Source organism: Planococcus citri, chromosome 2, assembly GCF_950023065.1.
Source record: "Planococcus citri chromosome 2, ihPlaCitr1.1, whole genome shotgun sequence".
NCBI classification, from domain to species: domain Eukaryota; kingdom Metazoa; phylum Arthropoda; class Insecta; order Hemiptera; family Pseudococcidae; genus Planococcus; species Planococcus citri.
Genome location: NC_088678.1, coordinates 43,970,014 through 43,993,804, shown reverse-complemented (window position 1 = coordinate 43,993,804; position 23,791 = coordinate 43,970,014). Strand labels below are relative to the sequence as shown.

At 31.2% G+C, this 23,791-nt stretch overlaps 5 protein-coding genes across 15 annotated transcripts in view; 3 read left to right on the top strand and 2 right to left on the bottom strand.

The window, feature by feature from the left end:
• The window catches only part of nemy (no extended memory), an 85,499-nt gene extending 83,560 nt beyond the window's left edge, over positions 1-1,939 (top strand). The window contains exon 5 of the mRNA XM_065350440.1: positions 405-1,939. Coding sequence (XP_065206512.1) covers positions 405-564 — 160 coding nt within the window. The 3' untranslated portion in view covers positions 565-1,939. The remainder of the gene's footprint in view (positions 1-404) is intronic.
• Positions 1,940-2,732: 793 nt separating this feature from the next.
• Positions 2,733-4,657, bottom strand: LOC135835930 (BSD domain-containing protein 1-like). Of its 2 annotated transcripts, none has more exons than XM_065350443.1 (9): positions 4,448-4,657; positions 4,270-4,327; positions 4,085-4,201; positions 3,869-4,009; positions 3,566-3,763; positions 3,348-3,474; positions 3,167-3,271; positions 2,991-3,086; positions 2,733-2,900 (listed from the first exon to the last, which is right to left on the bottom strand). In XM_065350443.1, exons 1-9 carry the CDS (start codon positions 4,480-4,482, stop codon positions 2,839-2,841), a joined length of 939 nt encoding a protein of 312 aa, XP_065206515.1. In that variant the 5' UTR covers positions 4,483-4,657; the 3' UTR covers positions 2,733-2,838. The 2 variants fall into 2 exon arrangements, with proteins under 2 accessions (XP_065206515.1, XP_065206514.1); XM_065350442.1 differs by having other exon boundaries at positions 3,848-4,009; positions 4,448-4,656.
• A 636-nt stretch (positions 4,658-5,293) lies between these two features.
• Positions 5,294-7,022, top strand: LOC135835927 (protein OPI10 homolog). The gene is made up of 3 exons (XM_065350439.1): positions 5,294-5,584; positions 5,705-5,834; positions 5,910-7,022. The coding sequence occupies exons 1-3, from the start codon at positions 5,537-5,539 to the stop codon at positions 6,353-6,355; spliced, it is 624 nt and encodes a 207-aa protein (XP_065206511.1). The 5' UTR covers positions 5,294-5,536; the 3' UTR covers positions 6,356-7,022.
• Positions 7,023-7,276: 254 nt separating this feature from the next.
• LOC135835924 (leucine zipper transcription factor-like protein 1) lies at positions 7,277-9,151 on the top strand. 2 transcript variants are annotated; one of them, XM_065350437.1, is made up of 7 exons: positions 7,277-7,343; positions 7,409-7,533; positions 7,627-7,821; positions 7,903-8,080; positions 8,190-8,318; positions 8,608-8,736; positions 8,820-9,150. In XM_065350437.1, exons 1-7 carry the CDS (start codon positions 7,341-7,343, stop codon positions 8,982-8,984), a joined length of 924 nt encoding a protein of 307 aa, XP_065206509.1. In that variant the 5' UTR covers positions 7,277-7,340; the 3' UTR covers positions 8,985-9,150. The 2 variants fall into 2 exon arrangements, with proteins under 2 accessions (XP_065206509.1, XP_065206508.1); XM_065350436.1 differs by having other exon boundaries at positions 7,283-7,533; positions 8,820-9,151.
• Positions 9,152-9,191: 40 nt separating this feature from the next.
• sei (seizure) overlaps positions 9,192-23,791 on the bottom strand; it is a 182,205-nt gene continuing 167,605 nt past the window's right edge. For 5 of the 9 annotated variants that reach the window (XM_065350429.1, XM_065350422.1, XM_065350427.1 and 2 more), the window contains 20 exons: positions 23,622-23,642; positions 20,007-20,161; positions 17,410-17,542; positions 16,364-16,484; positions 16,050-16,210; positions 15,812-15,960; positions 15,539-15,681; positions 14,064-14,257; positions 13,744-13,973; positions 13,525-13,664; positions 13,246-13,344; positions 12,507-12,632; positions 12,116-12,358; positions 11,920-12,031; positions 11,697-11,796; positions 11,512-11,612; positions 11,308-11,425; positions 10,812-10,873; positions 10,572-10,728; positions 9,192-10,498 (listed from right to left, as the gene is read on the bottom strand). In XM_065350429.1, the coding sequence (XP_065206501.1) occupies positions 10,445-10,498; positions 10,572-10,728; positions 10,812-10,873; positions 11,308-11,425; positions 11,512-11,612; positions 11,697-11,796; positions 11,920-12,031; positions 12,116-12,358; positions 12,507-12,632; positions 13,246-13,344; positions 13,525-13,664; positions 13,744-13,973; positions 14,064-14,257; positions 15,539-15,681; positions 15,812-15,960; positions 16,050-16,210; positions 16,364-16,484; positions 17,410-17,542; positions 20,007-20,161; positions 23,622-23,642 (2,619 nt within the window). In that variant the 3' untranslated portion in view covers positions 9,192-10,444. The remainder of the gene's footprint in view (positions 10,499-10,571; positions 10,729-10,811; positions 10,874-11,307; positions 11,426-11,511; positions 11,613-11,696; positions 11,797-11,919; positions 12,032-12,115; positions 12,359-12,506; positions 12,633-13,245; positions 13,345-13,524; positions 13,665-13,743; positions 13,974-14,063; positions 14,258-15,538; positions 15,682-15,811; positions 15,961-16,049; positions 16,211-16,363; positions 16,485-17,409; positions 17,543-20,006; positions 20,162-23,621; positions 23,643-23,791) is intronic. The other 4 variants (XM_065350423.1, XM_065350428.1, XM_065350425.1 and 1 more) reach the window with 4 other exon arrangements.

Sequence of the window (23,791 nt, the reverse complement as noted above, 5' to 3'; positions counted from 1 at the left end):
TACTTGATACTTTAGACGCGGAAATATAGGTATTCCACTCACCAAAACAATGAAATGAGAGAGTTACATAAAAGATTAACCTATGATTAAGAGCGAACGCGAGTTGCTTATTAAATAAACAATAAAAAGAGAATAGGTAACTTAACGTCTTTTTCATTTCATTCTTTTTACATCCATGAGCTTGGTATCAGGTTCACTACGAAAGTTTTGCTTTGTTGTTGGCAAGTTGCTTATGAAAAATCACATTCACTTCTTTAAAAATATAAGAATATTATTGCTCTCTATTAATTCTTTGACCAAAATACTCGAGTAGTTTCAACTGTAATACGTAATTATTTAATGCGTAACATAGAAATAACAAATGTACTTTTATTGATAATAATTTTTAAATTTCTTGTGTGCAGAGATCACTCGAAAGAAACTCCATACCGATTAACGGAAGAAATAATTATTGTGAACGCACTAGCAATGGTGTTGGTAGCTTTGGGCATTGTCCTGTCATACACTGTAAATCGACATTCTCTACGAGTAAATAAAGGAAGCATCATCACCGAAAGATTATAAGAATAACTATTTAAAAAAAAATTAAGGAGATTCTATATTTGCTTGAGGTGAATTTTGCCTTAAAAATACTTTGCATTTTAGCTTTCATTTTTTCCTCAGTTATTTAAAAATGTATTGTGTATATGTTGTTGATACTTGATATTACAAAAAGTATAGTCTATGTATAAGAACAACGAATATTTTTCGCAAATGAAATTTTCTTGTAGACATTTTTGATTCGTATTATTTGAAGAAATAATTTTAAATCAATTTAAATGTTGACTTTACTGCCTTCTTTTTTGTATTACCAGAAATACTTATTGTTGTTGCTATAATTTTATATTATCATGATTTAATAAAATTTAAAAGAAAAAAAACACATTAAATTCAGTGTTCAAGCAACGAATGTAAATACTCTTGAACGTATTTGAAGTAAAAAACCAAAATTTTAAAGTTTTTCGATATATTTGTAAATATTTTAAAAGTTTAGATTTATTTTCAATGTTATTTAGTTGTTATTATGTTATTTACCTATAGAAAAAAAAAATGATACATATTTATACATAAATAGGTAACCAAAAAAATTGAGCTTTTTTCACCGCTTAGCACTGATACACTAAATTCACTTCTACGAAGGTTGCAAAAACAGAATCATTGTTCCCTTTTGCGCTCGTTTGAAACAAACCTATACCAAAAAAAATGCACCGCTTTTGGGCAGCTGAACAGTAGGAAAAGATGCAAAATGCGGTTGAAGTCTTTCAAGAACCCAGTAGGTACCTAGCATTTACTTGGATAAAAAATTACCTAAATGCATTTTACACTCGACACCACTATACTTGATCTCGAAAATTTTGGAATTTCATAGAAATTCTCATTCTCTCAACCTCTGTTTGAAAAAGCAAACCAACTATTTAGCTCAAATAAAATAACAATAAATTTAAATTAGGTTGTTTGTAATTTTGTTTAGTTTTAGGCGTAATGTGTATTTCTCAAGACTTTCAAGATAATGAATTTTACTGATGACTCTTTTATACGAGATTTTTTTTTCTTTTTTTTACGATTTTCGAATAAAATATAATTTTTCAGATTTTTATTTTTAGATTAAAGAATGAAATATTATTAACTAGTCTATAAATAAATTATATATTTGCTAATTGAGTTTTGTTTCGTTTGATTCATTCCCTTACGTAATGCGCAAGCCAGATGAAAAAGGCTATGACTATAGTCTGTCTCATTTAACTTGACCATTACCAATACTTACACACTACTCTATCGCATTGTGTAAATACAACGCACAGTTGCCACAAATAATTTCAAAAGAAAACAAATAGTAAAGTCAACATCACCTTACGCGGCAAATGCGGCAAAGTAAAGCAAATGAACAATGCTGATTTTTTTTGTTTAATGAAAAATATGAAAATGAAACTTAGGCACTTATTTGAAGATAATTTGAAGTAATAAGCACGATATTTAATAATAATAATGGAAAATGACACGAAAAATGTAATTTTAATTGTGAAAATAGGTACTGATAACATTACATTTACAGTATTTTCATTTTTGGAAGCCAGTAAATATTATTTTTCATGGGCAATGCTTGACTTTGTTGTATTATGTAACGAAATTATGCAGTTGTAAACATCAAAACATTGCACATTTTGGCAACGTAGGAAATTTTTGAGAGGTCAAGTTAAATGAGACAGACTATATGTTATATTGCTATATCAATGGAAAAGTTGATATTATTTTTTCGAATCAATGATCTAGATTTTCAGTTATATGGTCAATTAATGCCAATAAATTAGATCACAGAACAGAACAACGATAAAATTTTATCTGAAGTTGATGATGAAAGTAAGGAACCTATGAAAATATCTAATCTCGACAATAAGTTAACCATTTTTAATGGCAGATATCATACGTATCACACATCAGTTATGTTTGTATACACTGCATAAATTACCGTCGAAAAATTGCTCGTGAAACATTTCTTGAAATAGACACTGATAAAGAACCAACAAAAAGCTAGTTATCACACTCAAGTAGTACTTTTTTCACGTATTCTGCAGTAAAAGTAAACATCGAATTTTAAACAACAAATCGTTGCTTTCGTATACAAACCAAACACTTTAGTACTTTTGAGCTGAAAAAAAATATGATGAGGTAAAATCTGGAGAGAAAAACAAGCGTAAAATGAAGATTTATATTAACAAATGAATATATAAAGTTTTTATATAAAATTACTCAAAAGGACACGGTTTCTGCTTCTACTACCTATTTCATGATATTATACGACTATACATTCTGCGGTATTTCTTCGATATCAAAATCTTTTTCCCAATCGTCAGAACTGCTCTCTAAAAAAAAAAATGCAAAATGGTACGCATTACAGAATGAATAATACCACGCAATAATTCGAAAGACGAATATGTCACAATTCAATTTACCTCGATCATTCAGTGATTGAGCAGATGAACCTTCAGATATAGAATTGGTTGCGCTGGAAGTTAGAATTTGTTTGGTAATCTCATCCTTGGTGGTTTCTACAAACAAAGTTGGAATAACTAAATGTATTACATTCACACCAATGAAAAATTCTTCGCAACAAAACAGTTTATATTACCAATAGTTTCAGGTTTGGTTGATATCGAACTAAGCTCTTCTTCGTACTCTTTCAATAGTTGATTTTGTTCTTCTTCAGAAAGCGACAGATGCGAACCCAATGTTTCTAATAAAACAGTTTTTGTTGATCAGTAATGATTCAAACACAACACCATACGAACAACCAAGATACTCGAGTATACCTTTATCCCAATGCAAACTATCAGCAATTTTACTTTCGACGCTTTTCTTTCTAACTTTTTCTGCTTCTTCATCTTCTAGTAAAGCTTTTCTGAACAGAAACCGATTCCAGAATTCCCCATGGGAAACCTGTAAACATGAAAATCATATCAGGTAGAATCATTACAGAATACTGTAGTCTAAATAAAAAAGGAATATTATCTTTTATCTTCATGAGTACCTGTTCTGGAACTAATTTCTCATAATTTTCTTTTAATCTGGAATTGGTTAACAATAGTTTGGTTAATTTTTCGTTAGAAAGTGGATCAAATTCGTAATGTTTGAGGCTTTCCAACCAAGCACTATATCGCGTTGATAAAGTTTCTTCGATATCTTTCAAATAAGTACTCGTATCCGCTGATAGTAAGTATAGTTTACTCTAAACAAAGAAAATAAACACAAGTTGAATAAATATCCGTTATACAGGAAATCAATCGAATAAGCAACCGTTTTTAACACTTGCCTGAAATTTTGAAATACTAACAATCTTATCGTTCTCAACTATAAAAGGTTCTTCATCTCCGTCACAAGGTTGCGGACTTAATGCACTACTAACTTGAGACAATATCGAAGAAACAGATTCTTTCACAGTGCTGGTAGCAGAAGTCCATTCCGGATTAGTGATCTATTCGAGAGACATTTCAACGTGATAAAATGAAGCTATATTTCTTACTAGAATTAGCAATAAGATCGGGCTTACTTGAATTCCATCTACAATGGCAGTTCGAGTAGTATTCAGAAAGCTCGAAGCTTCACTTTTTACAGTAGTCGATATCTCATTCAGGTCTTGTTTCAAGTAGTCAAATACTTCTCCGGACTGTAAAAATGATAACGTAAGTAAAATATCGAAGCGTCAGAAAGAGGACACTGAACACGAAATATTACTTTATTCTTAGCTGCTGAATACCACGATTTCCATGACCACGAATTCTCATCTTCTTTGCTGTAAAGTATAAGAACACATTAAAAATAAAGTATTTAAAGAGATGATCGAGTAATAGAAACAAAGATGGAGAAATTAGGTCTTATCTGATATGAATTAAAATTGAATGGTTGAACGTACTTTTCTTCGGTTTTATCTCTATTTTCTTCAGTCATGTTGATTTTCACGGAGTGATTGAAATACAAACACAGCGATATTAAATATTTTTTGATTAAATAATTATATAGAAAATCATTTTCATCGTAGCAAAAACACAAAAGCTCCTTACGAAACAAGATTTTTTAATTGATTTGACAAGGCGAAGTCAAAATAAAAATATTATTAACATCGACCAAAATAGTAAAGAACGGTGTTATCTACTACGCGATGGTCTATTTCCAAAACCACGTAACTCCAAGAGGCACCTTGAGACTCCGTGTAAAACGGCCTTTTACACTGTAGCGCTCCCTATCGGACTTGAATGCTCAACACACAACAGATAGGTAATTTGTGTGTTTACCGATGTTACCTATCTTTCAGTTGAGCATTCAAGTCCGATAGGGAGCGCTACAGTGTAAAAGGCCGTTTTACACGGAGTCTCAAGGTGCCTCTTGGAGTTACGTGGTTTTGGAAATAGACCATCGTACGTTATCACTTACTAGGTAGAAAAATATCATTTTATGGAGAATATATCCATAAAACATAAAAAAAATAATAACACGATCAAATAAATGAAATAACCATAACAATTCAGTGATAAAAATATTCTGAAATGCTATTTTAATGTGAAAAAAATGATTTTTTCATAGTTTTTTCAAATACTGTTCAACATTTGAATCTGATTACACGTTGTCCGATCTTAAATTCATATATCTTGGTCAGCTGTAATGTTAAATAAGTTGCCTACTCTTGAACATTTTAGGTAGTAAATATACTCGTGTTTCGAACTTCCCAGTGTACTTTTCTGTAATGCACATGCGCAGTAATTCGAACACGAGTCCAGAACCTACTAGAAAAGATGTTGACAAAAATTTGTATCAGTTTTTATTTTGTCACTTTTTTACTGATAACAGAAATTTCGGCAATCCGGCTGAATTTCAGCGGTATTCATTTTACGGATTTTTCCCCATGTTATAATGCGTTGAATATATTAAATAATTTATTTTCTGTAGCTCTGTCAGTTATAATATACCTAATTCTGAAGTTTTGCTTTTTATTATTTTCCCAACCATGTCAATAATTCCCAGCATGTTTGGTTTCCTAGCCAGCGGAAAATTGGTATGTTATCTGTGTTTTTATGATAGTTCTTCAGTGAAATTAGTTTTCATATTGATTCTAGTCTGTAGACAAGATATGTAACCCCTGTCCTGTAATCTAAATGAATATGTATTTGTGCAGGTGAGAACAGATTTTGCTCAAATAGATGCCACTCATTTTACTATAAATATCTGCGATGCGGATAACTTGAACCATATCGCCATATTTTTAACCGGAGCAACGCCATTTCCTGATGGAACGGCCGGTCTTGGTAAGAATTTGATCGTATCAATTCTATACTATTTCATTTTTCTTCGTGTTTTCATTCTATCCCTTATGTTTACAGTGTATTTAAGCTGGTCGGAAGCCGGAATCAAAGATGACTGGCAATTACTCGGATCAATATCCAATCTCAAACCATCGGCTATATTTAAAATTTCGCACGTCAAAAAAACAGAAGCTGCTGCAAGTACGATGAATTGTCTAACGCTCCAAGAAGAAATACCCAGTAAATTCATCGCCAAGTTGGGTATATCAATCGAACCATTGGATGTAGTCGAACAACAAAGTTTGACATTGCAAAGTAATTCACTGAATAATCCAGCGGTATCGGCTGAATTCGGTAAAAAAATATTACTGAACTTCTTCGAGTACGCTTCCAGCTTTGCATTACCCACTCAAGAATTGGTTACCAAACCTCCTAGTACTTATATACCATTTAATGTTTTAGAAAATTGGTACAGAAATTTTGAACGTAAACTCGCGTTGAATCCTAATTTTTGGAAATCGTAAAATGATTTGATCATGTGAACTTTTTTTATCGAGATCTTTATTTATTAAAAATCATCCGTTCGAATTAACTTGATTTGAAAAATCAAATATTATTGTCCAATTGGAAATTAAAGATTTTTCAAATTATTTTTACCTAAACAGGATGATTTACTTGTATAGAATTTCGCATTTCTGTAAGTCGGACATACTGTGATCTTTGATAGCCGGCGAAATTTTTTCATATTCGAACTACGTACGTTACGTTAATTTTGTGTGATATTATTACTAAAAATGTACATATTAATTTTCATTTATCTTTGCTTCCATTTTCGGCTTGAACTCATTTCTACTTTCTGATGCTCATCGTTATTAATTTGAAATGTATCTACGTAGTACGTACACATTTCGAGATTTCGAAGTGGTGTTGTTTACGCCTACGTATTTTTTTATTTTCATAAGTATTATAAATACGATCTTGCTGAGTTCCACCGACTTCGTACACTGATACGTACATTTTTATCTATTATTTTAATTTCGAATTGTTTTCATATTGTTTTGTATAATTTCTTTACATAAAAAATAGTTCATTCATTTAAGCATGTGATTGTTGTTTTTTTTTTTTTTGTAAATTTTGTACAAACATAAATGTACTAACGCAGTTGAAATGAGTAAATCGTTCAAATCATCAGCGTGTATTTTTTTCAAATTGTCAGACTTTTCATTCGAAAAATTACCTATTTCAAAATTGTTAATCGAAATGAACGAAACTGTGTAAGGCTTGTTTTTGAAAATAACCTCCCCCGCCTCCTTCTCATGAGACAAAAAGGTTGTAATAATGATTAATGAAAATTGCCGAATTAGGTACCTATGTTGAAAATTGTAACCATGGTTGCAATGTTTTTAGCAGATTAAACTCATGCTATTGATTTTTTTTCAGTAGTCACAACACGTTCGCTTTTAAACGGATTATTCTTGTTGAAAAAGTGCAACGATACTTCGGTTAACGATGGTATTTATTTTTGTCATTTTAACCCCCTTGATCCGGCAATCGTAGTAATTTTTAGAATGTTTAAGGATGTGCTGAAAATTAACGAACATCATCAATCAGTTTTGAACGGATACTCGCAATTGAACCGATACCAAAGGCAACAGTACTTGAAATCAGTCCAAGCTTCAATTAAAGATGTGATAAAGTCCAAGTAAGTAAAAGTAAAATACCAATACCCGCACATTTTTCCCCGTCAACACTTCGAAATAAAACCAAGTAGGTAATCTATCTTCCCTATGCTCAGATTATTAGAAGACACGTATACGAGAGACGAAGTCACCGAAATCATAAAAAACATGCAGAATTTAATCGTAGACGATTTAGAATCCGAACTAATAAATATTCTACAAACAAATATGCTGATGCTGTGTCAGCTATTTCAGCAAGCTGAAAAATGGCATCTACAGCTTTCCATAGATTTATCGGAAATGCAAAATAAGTGAGAAATATTATTTACATATTATCGTTATTATTACCTACTTACTACGTTGGAATACCGAAATTAAAATATAAATTCCAGAGAATTATTAGAAGGAGTCAAACATATCGAAAATATTCCAACGAAACTAGATAAGCCTAAATTATCACCATTGTCACTAAATGTTGAGAAAACTTCGGAAGTTTTAAGACTGGAAATCTCTAATTTGCAAAAAGAAAATCAACAGTTGGCAGAAGATATGAAAAATCTGCAAGATAAGGTTAGCATCCAATATTCTGAAAATGCAACGAATAAGAGCAACTTTTTATAAATAATTTCTAAGTATTAAATTTTGTAAATTAAAATAAAATTGGAACTTTTTATATCAGATGCTTGAATTAAGACAAGAACAAGACAATATATCAGTCAAAAGTGAAGAAAAAGATAAAATAATTATAAGCCTGGAAGACGTTATAGAGAAAAAAAATCAAGAAGAAGAACGTTTGAGAAATGAACAGGTATTTAAGCATTAAATTAGCATTGAAATACGATCAATCGATTACGCAGGGTGTCCTGTCAAAATATCTACCAGTTTTAGCGAGATTTTGTAAAAAAAAAAATATATATTCAAAAATGCATGCATTTTCTGAGCATTAAAATTCCATTCGAATGTTAAGACATAGGAAACCGTTATAACAAAGATTTTGTTTCTCGTACTGCACCTACTCAAACCCAAAGTATGTTTTATGAGACACCCTGTACTTCGAGTAGGTACCTAATTCATCTGAATTTTTGCATCTGTATTAGAAAAATACGGATTCTGAGAAAATTCTTGAAGACTACGATAAAGTTTTGGCTGAACAAATCGGTCACGAACTGGAAGAGATGAAGAAAAAGGTCGATGCTGCTCAGGCTCAACTCACTTTGGCTGAAATGGTAAGCTTAACATTCCATTTGACTATGAAGCTTTGTTGTATTGATTTCTAACGATGTTTCATTCGATGTATCTCATGCTCCAGGAACTTGAAAAGAAATTTAACAATACTGCAGCCTACAATAACATGAAGAAAATTATTTCCAAGAAAAATGAACAAATTAAGGAATTGAGATCTCATTTATCTAAATACGAGGCTCTTGATAACTTGGAAATGGGCACCGACAAAGAAGAAAAGGAAACCGAATGAACAAAAACATACACAGAAATCAAATTAATCCAAATAGTGATTCCTGGCGTAAAATCCCAGCCTTTGCCTTTTTACTATGATTTTTTTTTAATTGATTGCATCATTAGCATATGTGATATTTTTGTTATCAATTTACATTCAGAATGGAGTGATTTATATGTTTATTTTCAAGTCACAATTTCAGAGTTGAGATGAAATAAAACGCTCTAAGTATGTGAAATTTATTGCTTTAAAATGAATAAATAAAAATGAAGTATAAAACAATTATTAAAACGTCTTGGATTTCATACTTTGTTTAAAAATCAAAAAAACAGCTAACATATATAATAAATAAAATTGGCAATGACTAGAAAACATCACTATAATAGCCAGGTAAAAACTTCAGAAGGATACATATGTACATTTTTACCATAAACACTAACAATTCATGTACTGGATAGGTACATAAAATAACCAGAGTTTGCATAATTTTGAAAAAAAAATTCTTGTCAACGAGCGAATTTCTTGAAATGAAGCAAACATTGCGTAGGTAACAGATTTTGAAACCCCTCTGATGGTTATTATGTAAGTTTATCGATTTGTAGCATTAAAAAAAAAATAAATAGGTAGGAAGGTTATAGCAAAAAATGGCAGTCGAGATCGTGATATTGCGTAACTCCCAAATTTCTCAATAGGTAATTAATATTTCAATCGATAAGTATTTTAGGCATGGTAGACATTACAAGTAGGTATTTTATTGCGAAATTACTGCTTTGGAATAACTTAAAATTTATAGTGAGGTACAGGAAGAATTTATAAATTGCTTCGTTGAATTGAAAAAAAAAATATGTGGTGTATAATCACATCGTTTTTTCACTGTTCTTCGCACTTTTTAAAATTTTTAAAATTTCTTTCCTTGTTTTTGAATTTCAAATTTCTAAGTAGGTAGTAGATGTTACTTTTTTAAAAAAATATCATTTATTTTCCTAAAATCACAAACCCTGGTAACTATTCTCACGAAGTTGACAACGGGTTATTTTAACAATTACAATTTATAGAAAGGTAACGAGCTTAGCAGGATTCCGATGGTCAAAAATAACAAGTACACTCCGTTCTAATATTTGACGAAGGACAAAACAAAAGTGTAGATGCAAAAATTTTCACCTTTTTTTTCACATCTGATCCACATTAATCTAGAATAAACCAGACATGGAGCAACAATTCGGTTATATTCGTATTACCTTAGATAACTACGAAATAAGCGCATTCATGCGAAAAATCGGGATTAAAAAAATGTGTAAAATTGTAACAGTATCAATTTTAAAATTACGCTAGGTAAGTATAAAATTCATAATTTAAAAAACAAAACAAAACAAAATACATACATATAAAAATGCCAAAATAGTGCGCGAATGAAATCGAAAAAATTACAAAAAATTATTCCACTATAAATTATTGAACAAATTTAAACGAACGTGAAACTATAATGGCGATCTTGATGTTGGCGTTTCTGCATTATCACCTCCGAACGTATCCTATATAGGCAAAATAAGCACAATTTTTAGTATCCTATGCTATGCTGAAATGAAATAGGAAAGGTTATTTTACCATTTCTTGGAGCGAATCTAATCTAGCAAGAGGAGCAAGTGGAACACATTCACCGACTGTAGTTTCTTCACTGGTAACCGATGCTTTTTCAGCAAATTGTTGTCGTTTTTTGACAGCTGGTAATTCAGCTGGCCAATTCTCACTATCAAATAAATCGCTATAAAACACACATCCCATTAGATTATTTTTAAAGAAAAAAAAAAACACACAAAAATCAGCTGACGGTTAAGAAATATTTACCCGACTTCGGCAGATGTGGATGAAATATTTTTCATGAAATCTTGACCGCTTCTAAGTTGAAACTAGAGTAGAAAATGATATTTTGTAAATATTTTGAAATTTTTGATTTTTAGAAGTTGATCAATGTTATTAAAAATTGCCATAAAATGTAACAGGGTTAATATTCGTCCAATCGAATATAACTGGGAAATATAATTTACGAAACTGCAGCTGTCAAATCATTTTTTTTTAAATGTTGAGCTACAAAAAAATTTTTTTGTCGTTTTGATAACAAGAGGCTTTGAAAAGTTGAAAAAATTGTACTTCAGCAAAATTACTTTTAACAAAAATTTTTGTTTTTCCTTTTTTGGAACCATGATTCATTTTCCAAAATTTTACTCCTCAACATAGAAGAATAGGCGACACTTTCAATCCACAAAACGAATGTTGAGACTTTTTTGACAAGCAGGAAAATAAAATAAACCAGTTGGGTTTTCATTTTGTTCAGAGATCATACCTGTGAAAGATTCACGGGTTGAGATAAGCTCCTTTTTGGCACACTTGAAGATGACTCGACACTGGTTCGAGTATCTTGTAATCGAGTGGAACTTTTTGATTCATCTTGAGAGGAACTCCTGAAAAAAAAATTAAATATTAATGATCGTATCGGTAACATTAAAAATCAGAGGAGTTCTTGATACTGAACTGAATTTCAACAAACCTGAAGCACGGTTTAGGTTTCCTCAGATTTTCATGACTAGAATTGCTATAAGACCTTGTAATTGGAGATCTAGGTAATTTGAAATTAGGTTCATTTGGAGGCTACAAAAAATGTAATTTTAAAAAAAATCGATTATTTTGGGCCTTAAATAAATACAGATATTTTATATGTAATTAGGTACCTACCAAATTAATATCTGGTATTATTTGCGTATTCTGTTGAGTGAGCAATGCTAAAATCAGCCTTACGTCATTACTAACAGATCGTTCCAAATTTTCAAGTTGCCTAAAAATGAACACGAAAATTAATGTTTTATCACCAAATGACGTAAAAGGAAAACAACTAAATAAATAAAATATGCACAAGTAAAATAAAAATTGACAAAAAAAAAAACAACATTCAATTTACCTAGAAACTTGGTCGATTCTGTTATGTAAATCTAAATCAGTTCTAGAAACGCCACAAAATGAGCATCCTGCATTAGCAGCATTTATTACAGTCACGCTTCCCGGTGATTTGCCTTCGAAAAAGAGGAAAAAATCATTAAAATAAACAAAAATAGGACAGATTATACAGACAGAATTTCTAAATTGTCATCTCTTACCATCAGGAAATGATTGAAACAAATTATTATTGGAATGTAATGGACTAAGAGATACAGGAGATACATATTGAGCAGTGGAAGTACTAGGTTGTGCCACGACATTACCATTGCTGCCTGCCGGCGACAGCGAATGTATTGGCGACTGCAAATTTGCTTGAGATTGATATACATTTTGCCTAATAATACTCGAACTCGACGGATCTCGTTTCTCATGCCTCGGAGTTGGCTCACTCGAGTCAGAAGCTGTAATTTAAAAAATAAAACATTAAAAATACGTATAGGTTTCTAGGGGCTCAACTAAGAATGGTACCTATCGAATAATCGTTTATTTTCTCCTTCATCATTATCGATAGCTTAAAAAGCAATACTATTTATACAAGCAAATTCTTACCCAACATTTGATTTTCCAATAATGGTTCACTTTCTGATAGCAAATCAGGCGGGGAATTAAGATAATACTTAAAATTCTGCGAACTGGAACTGCGCTTAATTCTTAATTCAGTTGCTGTTGGGTAGCCTGCATGATACATTATTAGCAATAACAGCATAAAAGCATTTATAAGTAAGCAAAGAAAATTCTTTCAGTTATTTTAATTTTCGATAATAAATCTCGTTAAAAAACAACCTAAATAAAATTGATTTTCGATGTAAGTAGGTAATCTGTTAAAAATATAGTCGATCGTAGAATGTTCTCTGTTGGTCTCCTGGTGATTTTTTTATACACTTTTTTTTCCACGTTAATCCCATTTAATACCCGTTCAAAAATTTAATATCGCAAAATCCTACCAAATGCATTGAATTTTTAAAATAAGCCTCGAAGCTCTTTTAGATTTTGGCGTATATTTCATTTCAAGAATAAATTTCTACGAAATCGCAGCGATTTTCTTACGATGAAAGATTTCCTATTACTGATTCGAAGCCGCTTCAATTATAAAAATTTACTCTATAAAAGCTAAAATTTCGAAAGCGACACACCTTCAATAAAAAACACTTGCTTAATTTTTTCAATGATACTGAAGCTAGTACGAAGCAGAATGAATTTGTTATTTCCGCATTTCGATGATTCTTTACTATTCGATTCAATACGTAGCTTAGAAATAGCGAATTTTTCAAATGATGAGGTTAATTACCTGTTTGTGAAAAGCTGTCATCTTCTTTAGTGGATGATTTTGAGCCTATAGTATGTGATCGTATATCGGTTAAACTTCGTTTTAGTTGATTAAACACGCCTAAAATTAAAGCATTTACTTAAAATCGATCAGCAATTATGACGTTTACACGAACGAATATTTTTAAACTTTTTTGGAAGACTCTCACATTGAACCTATCATTCCGTATTATCAACTATTCTACTTTAGTTAGATTTTATTAATTAGGTAAGTACTAGTACAGAGGGAAGATAAACTAACCTGTTATCGAATTTATTGCAGAACGTGACTGACTAGTTTCTGCGAATTGAAAATTCATCGGAGTGACATCTTGACCAGCCTTATCTGTATTAAATTCTAAAATACCGTAACCGCTACACTTGTCGCTACATTGAGAAATACTTTTCAATTAAAATAAAATTAATTTTTCACAACATTCGATCACACAAAACCCATGCATAACTGAGATCATCAAATTACCAATTGGAATCGTTATTGGTGTTTTGTTCATCTTGCTGAGGATGAAAATCAGGCCCACTATCTAAACTATTCCTTTCACGTTGAAATCTATGAGACTGCGAATTACTTATGTCTAAATCGATGTTCCCTCCGCCTTCTTCGGCTCCTGCAGCTCCTTCGTGTGAACTGGACCGTGATCGAACTCTGGCGAGGAATTTACGTTTCCTAGGATCGACTCCGGCTTGTTCGTCCTGAAAAAAACGGTCATTAGGTAATAAGATTTTAAGGTTCATGTCGCAGAAGAGATACTTGTAGGTTACATTTTTTTAAAATTTACGCACATCTCTCATATAGAAAGTAATTTCTAAATTTTCTGAAAATGAGTGATAGAATTCCGGATACATTTCTAAAACGTCGAGTAAATCGTCTCGATGAATTTTATGAAGATCACAATACGTTAAAGCTCGAACGTTACACGACGATTTTCCAAGCGTCAGATGTTTACATGGATTTTCACCGAAAATATCGTTTTTACCTATAAATAAAATAAAATATTAAAATCAGTTCTAAAAATACACAAAAAATATCAAAATCCATCGAGATAAAATTAGATACCTACGTATTTAAAAAATAATTTTTCAAACTAGAATTTTATTACTTATTTGGAAAAAAATAAATGAGAGAAAAGTTTTATCCGACAAAGTAACTTTAGAACAGCAAATTATTGAAATTTTCAAAAAAGAAAACTTTTCGCCACAGGTAGCTGGGGTAATCAAAATCAAAATAAATAATGAAAAAACAACAACAAAGAAAATCAAAACAGGTAATCGGCTATCTCGGTGATTAAAAGATTGAATTCTTATCTTCAAAGGCACAAAGTTACGACTTTTGTCTTGAAAATGTGAACCAAAATAATTAATCGCGAATCATATTTTTGAAAAAAAGAAGGTAAGTAATAAAGAGGGATTTCCAAAATTCAGAAACTTTTTTTCTTTGAATTTGAAAAGTCCTATTGTAAATCCTGAGGACCTGGGGGGGGGGAGATTTGAAAACTGATAAAATAAGATTAAAATCTCGGTGGGCATCAAGATCCCGGATCCGCCAAATAAATGCAAACGTTTCACATCAACGACACGTATTTACGGCGAACAGTTTAGGCAATTTTATTAACGTCAGAGAATGGAACAAGAACTCGAACAGCAAGGCGCTAAATGGAGGCTTTTCAGTGTCAACATTCCCATTTTCAAATTTATTTCTATGAATCGATCCCAAAAAAAAAAAAAAAAAGATTACACATGAAAATTTGGTAAAATTCATAAAAGTTGCATAAAACGTCGTTAAAACTTGTTAAAATAGCATACAAATTCTTGAAAAGCATTTGAAAAAAAAACAAAAATGAGCAAAATTTCACCAAAATCTACAGAAATTCTGGGAAAATTGCGAAAAACATTTTTAAAAAAAATATGAAATTATAGAAAAATTTGTCAAAGTTTGCAAACACCTAGAAAACATGTTCAAAATGACATGAAAATTTAAAACATGATCTGATCAGATCCAACAATTTTCAATGAGTTAAATTGCTAACTTGAACCCAGTAACTACATAGATAATTTAAAAAAAATAAAAGTTGATTAAAAATTAATATTCTGTTGGAATGTCAGAACTGAAAATTATCTTCTTAAAAAATTTCAAAATTACTATCTATTCATACTCTCAAAGACGTTTTTTTAAAAAAAATTACCTGATGCACTTTTACTTATCGACGAAAGAAGCGTAATTTCATTATTTACGAGCATTGAAAAGTATCTATCATTACCTAATATCGCCATCACAACGTCGTCTTTCAATATTTCAATGGAACCTCTGGATATAAAATACAACGAAATTAATACATCTCCTCGATGAACCAGCGTATCACCAGGCGGTGCATGAGTAGTTTTGAATTTCAAAGAGAGTGCTCTGTTACAATATAAGAAAAACAGCATTATAAATTCACCCCACGTAAGAAAGTTCTTCAATTTCCTTACACTCGTGGTAGGTAGTAGATATATCAAAAGTAGACTTTCAACACTTTCTACATTCTACTCACCTAAGGCAACCCGGAGAAGCTCCATTAAACGCGCTGCAGTTTTTGAGCAAATTTCGATTCAAGTGTAAACATATGTCAGCTTGTAAGCATTCCGGAAACGCTTTGAGAACACTGTTCATATCTATACCGTTGGTGTACGTCCAAGCATGCTAAAATTTTAATGATAATGTTGAATATACATATTTATACATTTAAAGAAAAATGAGAAAAATCGTGGAAAAATCTAAAAATTATTCACCTGGAAATATTCCTCTAGTCTTTGTCTCAAAGGATTTGGAATTTGATGAAATCTAATAAACTCTCGTACTCGTAGCATTTGCGTATGATACCTAGCAGTGCCTGAATATAGCCTTTGAATGATGGCCGATACATTACCAAATATACTAGCATACATGAGAGCTAAATAAAATCAATTCAAACAAAAGCAACATTATTTTATGCTTAAATCACTAAAATTATAACTGGAATTGATATCCATCCAGGGGGAGGGGGTGAAAGACGGGTGTCAACAGATTCCCTTGCACGAAAAATTATAACGATCCACCAACTTACATCCTACGAGCATAACACAAATTGTAAACACTTTTTCCGAATCTGTATTGGCAGCAACGTTACCAAATCCAACTGACGTCAAGCAACTGAAGGTAAAGTACAACGCTGTAATGTATTTTGACTGAAATGAAAAAAAAATTACAAATTAATTTTATAAAATACGTAGGTACCAGTCAAATTAAAATTAATTACCATCCAACCTTCCAACAGGACATATTAATTTGAAAATAATAAAAATTAAAAATAAAAAAAATCATCAAACAGGCAATAATAAAACTCAAAGTTTTCATTATTCTAAAATTTCCACTTCTTACGCTCATATTTGTAAAAAAAAGACGACTCTGCGACTAATTAAAATTGAAACCCTCGACGAGAATTTCCCTCCGACGGAGATATTGCATTGATTCAAAAGATATTTTTCATTAAAAAGAACTTCACTGCTATTAAAAACTCATTACTCTCAATCCGAGCATTTACCATGGAGACAGACATGAAATTCTACTGCAAAATTAAGCGAGCATTTCATTATGCATTCTTGGTAAATTAATCACTAAGCATACATTACAAAATCTATTTCATAGTTCATTCATGGAAGAATGAAATTGAAAAAAGTATATTAAATTAATTCGTAAACGTTTCGAAAAATTTTACTTTTTACTTGAAATAAATATGTTCTAAGCGTTAAAAATTGCTTGCGCATTTTATTGCGAAATTCTCGCCCGTAGAAAAAATAATTTCAGAAAACGAACGAGCTTAGCAGCTGTTTTCAAACACCGAAGAGAGATTGAAATTCAATTCCATGGAAACAAGACTAGAAGCACCTACGAATTTTTTACTGCCAATTTTACGATACCTACGAAAAAAATACCGATTCGTTTTTTAATTGCAACAAAATGGAAATTTCAGAATGTTGATCGAATGTCGGAGTTGTTTGGCATTATTTATTCACACCTACAGGTTGATTGTTAATTGTCATTCAAGTTCTGGTTATTTAAATTCGGGTAGATATGTCCTATCAGAAGTGTAAGCACAAAAGAAATGTTTACTTTTATCGTAGGTCCACTGTTATTTCCTTCCGTATCGTTTGTATTATAATACTGCTGCGTATCATTGGCAAGTATATCCAACCATCCAACTTTATTAACCAAATGCGGCCTTTCGGTTAATGCAATAGCGTACCTGTAACGATAGAATTAATCAATCAATCGACATCGTAATAAATTTTATAATTTATTCCTTACGTTCTAGGCACCTTCGAGATGAAAAATACACCCTAAAACGTCTTCAGCTAACGCCACAAAGCAGGAAAAAACGCCTAAATTATCATTTTCGATTTTTTTTTCCATTTCGTTATAAAGTGTTGATTCCATAAAAATTCACGAGAACGCTTTCAACTTGTGTAAATTGGCTCGTTGAACGTTCGCTAATTTCGCTTGAGGTAATTTTATTATACGACAAAGAGTCGAAAAAAGATAGCGAATTAGTTAAAATGAATTTTCATCGTTCAACGCAGATATATATTATTTTTGTTTCCATCCATGGGTATGAAATTAGTGAGAGAATTTGCGACTGAAAGTTGCAAACATTTTATAAAAGGTAGCGTTTTTTTCACGTTTTAACCCTTTCAGTCATGAATTTTTGATTCGCTATATAAAAATTTTTTCATGATTGATTTGAATTCAGGGCATCATCCTGATCATTTTAGCTTTTTCCCGGACTCTCTAGCTCAATTATGTACCGAGATACAGCATGTCCACTGGAGTGGACACTGTGACTATGAGAGCTCTTTTTTCATTTTTTTGAAAAATGATTTATTGATTTATTCGGCGTTTAATGTTTTAAAACAACAAAAATGATGTTCACTTGAAATAAAATGAACCAAAACCATTATTTTCATGAGTTGAACACAGATGAACTTGAGTTTTTGTATTATACATGTACATTTTTCTATTATAATCACTTGCTGAGAACATATGTTCACAAAGCATTCACTTCTCATGAACCATGATTATTTCACATAATCACTCTCATTCTCGTGATCTAGACCATTAATTATATCATCTTTGTCACTGCTCAATAATTTTGAGTCTGAGGTTTTATCTCAGAATGCATACACTTTACTATCTGTAAGGGGGTTTTAACAATAATTTTGGGACATTTCACGTTGATATATCACCATAACTATTAGAATTCATCAATATTTGAATTGATATAGCATATACGCCTCAAAACTACATAAAACTCCTCAAAAATAGATTTTGAGTGTAACACTTCGGGTATCCTGTAGTCACAGCGTCCACTCAGGTGGACATATTTTCTCCACTTTGCTCTGAAGTGATAACAAAAGTAAACATAGGCATGTAGCATATCGCTGGAAAGAGGAAACCGTGTAGAATACGGGAAAATTATTTCCAGCTTCCTAAAGTCACCGATAGAAGTGCTATGAACATTTGAAGTTGGCTGATTTCATTTTTGGCGTTTTCTCCAACCTGGATGCTTTCATACACGTCAACTAATTCATTATTGTGACAATAGAGTCGTTTTTCTTCGTTATTCTGCTTCTCCTTTCTTTCCTCTTTCCAATGATATGTCAGTCATCACTGTACGCTAATTTATAGTCTACCTAGAAGCATTCAAAGTGGCGTCCACTACAGTGACCGCTGTGACTGAAAGGGTTAAACAATATAATTTGGATTTTAATTACGACAGAAGCTCGACGTAATTATACAGTTCTATTCATTCAGAAAAAAATAATACTGCAGAATGAAAAACAACTGCTACGTGTTATAATATCATTAGTGTATTCAAATTTCAATTTTATGGGTAGTAAATACCTACTAATTTACTTTCTCGAGGCAATCTTATCATTGGTACTTGATCAATTTTCAAATGTCTAATAATGAATTACTTTATTATGCAAACTACCTAAACGTTTTGGTTCTAAACAGACACTACCTACGTCAAACATGAAAGTTTGAATTTTATATGACTGAATAGGTAGGTACTTATACCTAATAATTTTTCTACTCGACCTAAATTATTAAGTAACTAACAGCAATATTAATAAAATACTAGATTCTATAGTAATATCTATCCCAAAGAGGTTCGACTAATATTCAATAAAATAGACCTAATCATTGAAATGGGTGTTCGTACTTTGTATTTTGCCAACATTTTCAAACTGACGAACCACATGAGTGCAGGCGCGGACTGGCCCTAGCGGGATACCGGGAGTTTCCCGGTGGGCCCCTCCAAAAAAATGAAAAAAATGGGCCCTTGGGGTAGACGATGGGCCCTCGCTAGGGAAAATTTAAGATAAAACATGCAAAGTTGGACTTTTTCTGTTTTTTGAACCACTTTTTTCGAAAAATTTTCGCTCTCGCTTCGCTTGGGCAAAATCAAAACTCGTTTATCTGAGATTTCCCGGTGGGCCCCCTTTCGACCCAGTCCGCGCCTGCATGAGTGAGATTCTCAAAAACACCTCAAGTTGATCCCCAGCAAAAATGAATATCTAATAGGTAGGTATTTTATTTTTATTTTTAAAAAGTACTTTCTACCAATCAATTTCAATAATACTAGTCGAACCATCGCGAGTTATTTGGCACCTATTTTTAAAAACGAATAGTATCAACTAAACACATACCAAATGCAAGCCAACCAATGAGCAATTAAAGCGAATGTTGCCATTAAAAGAAGCAACACAGCTGCACCGTATTCTGAATACCGATCTATTTTTCTTGCTACTCTCACCAACCTTAACAAACGAGCTGTTTTCAATAATCCAATTAACGTTGTTGTCTGAAAACAAAATTTTTACTTGAAACGTGCATCTCAATTCTTTTCTTTTCTAATTTTAAAGAAAGAAATCGATGCACTTCTTATTATTGCTGAAAAAATTTACCAAAGATTAAAGCCTTAAATAACTAAGTATTATCAACTACCTACCTATTTCAAAACAAAATGTGAACTCTACTCTTGAGTTATGATAGTCAATAGCAAACTATCTAACGTACAAAAATTGTTTGTGATTTTACAACAAAAAAAAATCTGGCTTATTTTTAAAGCGTTTGAAAAAAAACAAAATAAAGTATTAATACATATGTGTAAACAATAAGGCGAAATACGAAAAAAAAAAGTTGGAGGAATTTATTATTTAAGTATCATTCTACTTCATTATAGGTAATTAACGAATGCTTCACCTGAGAATGTGCTCAATCAAATAATCAACAACGATTGGTTACAGACCCGAAAAGATAGGGGGAGGATAGATATGAGGCTATTGTGAATTCACCCTTGGTACTAATTTTTCGGAAAACTTGATACCTATACAAAATTATGAAATAGGTAGGGTAAATCATTCAAATATCAAATTTTCAAGATCCATATTTTTTTTCAAATTCAAAACAAACCACTGATAGAAAAAAATTACAGTAATTTGGTGATTTTTTTGAATGGTAACAGGGGGTAAAAAATGACGTTTGCTATCGGCCTGTATTGAAATTCGATGGGCATGTGATTGATGAATGTTAATGATTAAAAGCTAATTAAGTAACCGAAACCGACTCACTTTTTTCAAGAGCAAAATGAGAGAAAAAAATTGAAAGTGAAATTTTAAATTTTTATATCATAGGTATGTATGTCGTATTTTTATGCCATTTTACAATATTCTGTAAATTGCTGTTTCAATTTATCAAAAGAATTTGGCTGTTTGTTTCACTGATAAGTATTCGATTTAATATCTGACTGTCTAATCGATTATTTTCACCGTAGTTAATTGATCATTCAACAGTGAATTTTCAATGAAGAAGAACTATTCTTTCCAATATTCAACTCCTGATAAGAATTAAGCGAATAATCAGCAATCATAAAATTGACAGTGATACCTCATATTTTTTCAACATTACGAGTATAAATTTCGCTTCATTTCAAAAATTCGTATATTTTTGATCTGCTGATCTGTACATTTACTAGTTTCACGCTTTGCTTCGATAAAAATGAAAAAAATTGAAAGCAGAATAAAATCGTTCCTTTGAAAACATTGGCCAAAAGAATATCATTATTTTTCCACATCGATAAGTAAGTGAGCTAAAATATCTAAAATTTTGAAGATATTGTATTAATTTACAATAAACATCGTTGTATTTCGTATCGATGAGCAATATTTATCAAATAATTAATTTAAACCGCAACTTTTCAAGCATTGTAATTTTCAAGATAAATTCAAAATGGAAAACTCGGTAAATATATACCTACCTACTAACAATACAAATTAAATTTTAACGAATCAATGATCAAATTACGTATAAAGTAGGCAGCTTTTTAAAAAATCATCCAATCGCAAACTTTTTCAAAAGTATAGCCACATAGGTATACATATATAATTATTGTACTATTTTTAACCATCTTGTTGCGAGTAGAGTTAAAGAGTACCTATCGTAGCAATAATATAAAACTTCAACTATTATAAATAATTCAACGTGCTAACATTTTTAAAGATAACAAGCTTACTTAACTCTCCAAAATGAATTTGAAACTTTACCGAAACTTGTTTATTTTTCAAAGGTGTATACTTTTCTGGAAACATTATCGTCAATGTTGCCCTTACGATCTTCATTTAAACAGATAACGAAATAAGGAAAAAAAGTAGGTAGTAAACCTAGCTTAGTTTCCTCGCATCACATTTATTTTTAACCATTTTACGTTCATTTTATTTTAAGGATTAGGTATTTGAAAAATTTCGTTAAGTTTTCACACGTGGCAATTTGCATTTGTAACTGAGGTAATTTTCGACCCTGAATTGAGTCATCGCACCGTAGAAGTCTTCAATTTTGCTAATTAGCATTCAAATAGTCACACTATCGATTTCTTTTAACGTAAAAAGGCCTAGCAGTGACTTAACGCTCATTTTTTTTTTTTTTTTGAAAAAAATTGCAGCACGTGAACATTTTTTTTGAACAAATTTATACCTATTTTGCTTGTTTTCTAAATGGGTAAGCATTTTTAATGCCCATCAGTCAATTATGGAAAAATTAAGAATATTTTCTCAAGAGTCAGTTAATATATAAATCTATAAATTAGAAGCACGCGCCTGTCCCTGAACTTGAAAACAGAATGATTAAAATACTTGTTAGTAGACCTGCTTACAATTTATAAATCGTTCATATTTGTAGATAGGTAGGTAGGTACCTATATCTACTGAATACTCAACTATTTATCTACCAAGTAGGTAATTATTTTATGAAGCTAATGTACAGGGTGTCCGGGGAGTGAATGACCAAGCTGAAAGTGAAATTAGTCGATTCTTTGAAAATTAGGTACATATGTCTTGTTTTTTAAATTTATTCTGACAGTAAAAATGGACGTTTCTAGGCCAAGGAAGCACCCTACCAAAAAAAATGACTTAGAATAAAATTTCTAGTCAGTAAAGTTGAATTATACTCTTATAATTTTGCTCTTTCAATTTCAAATGGTTATAAATAAATTATTTAAAAATGTGCAGATTAGGTTGCCAGAAAACCCTGCATTCGAAATTCAGTTTGGTCACCCGCCCTCAGGGTCCAACCGTTCCACGACACCCTGTATGGCTAAATTAAAATAATAATATTAACAAATTTAAAAAATGCACAATTATAATAAAAATACATGATGCAGCAGCACATAGATAAGTGTTTATGGCGAATCAAAATATTATTTTTGAATGAAACTTATCCAAACATTAGTGATAAATGATAGCGGTTTTTATGCTTTTGAAAAAAACAAAAAAAATGGTTTTATCGATTACACAACATCTATAGAGCAGGTAACTACCAACTCAACGTAGTAAGTCTACTACGTATGAAAGCTTTAAAACAATACAAAATGATTTTTCTTTAGAAAAAAGAAATCACGCTATACATCTACGCTACTGCCAATACATTTGACTAAGAAAGCCAATATTAAAAAATTGATTAGGTAAGTAAGTAAAAATCTGAGACGAAACAGTGTTTTTCATAAAACTATCGTGTTAGATAATCATAAGCATAAATACAAGTACATCTACCTGTTGAGAAATTAAAATTAGCCAAATCGTCATTGTAAGCCAATGTTTTACATAGTGAAATTTTCTGCTCCGCAAAAAATTATTTGTAAAACAAAGGTCTCAGAAAAGGTAAAAAATAACGCAAAGGTGTCGAAGAAAAATCGATAAAAATTGAAATATACGGAGTGCTGTTAAATGCTATGTTAAAAAAAAAAAAATCGTAAAATCCTTACTACTGACCTCCTCTTTTTCCATGTTAACCTGAAATCGGTAAAAAAAAAAATTTATTTCGAGTCTCGATTATAGAGCAAGGATTTTTTCCATTTCCAGTAAAAAGCAAAAAAAAATATTTACGAGTACGTTAAAAAAAATTTCATTTGATTGCGGTTTGCGTAGTGCTTACATTTTAT

Coding starts and splice junctions, on each gene's coding strand:
- LOC135835924 (XM_065350436.1), top strand. CDS start 7,400: ATGTTTAAGGATGTGCTGAAAATTAACGAACATCATCAATCAGTTTTG. Junction 8,319..8,607: donor AACGTTTGAGAAATGAACAG/GTATTTAAGCAT, acceptor CATCTGTATTAG/AAAAATACGGATTCTGAGAA. Junction 8,737..8,819: donor AACTCACTTTGGCTGAAATG/GTAAGCTTAACA, acceptor CTCATGCTCCAG/GAACTTGAAAAGAAATTTAA.
- LOC135835930 (XM_065350442.1), bottom strand. CDS start 4,482: ATGACTGAAGAAAATAGAGATAAAACCGAAGAAAA. Junction 4,202..4,269: donor ATTCAGCAGCTAAGAATAAA/GTAATATTTCGT, acceptor TCATTTTTACAG/TCCGGAGAAGTATTTGACTA. Junction 2,901..2,990: donor TCAATCACTGAATGATCGAG/GTAAATTGAATT, acceptor TTTTTTTTTTAG/AGAGCAGTTCTGACGATTGG.
- LOC135835927 (XM_065350439.1), top strand. CDS start 5,537: ATGTCAATAATTCCCAGCATGTTTGGTTTCCTAGCCAGCGGAAAATTG. Junction 5,585..5,704: donor TCCTAGCCAGCGGAAAATTG/GTATGTTATCTG, acceptor GTATTTGTGCAG/GTGAGAACAGATTTTGCTCA. Junction 5,835..5,909: donor TGATGGAACGGCCGGTCTTG/GTAAGAATTTGA, acceptor TTATGTTTACAG/TGTATTTAAGCTGGTCGGAA.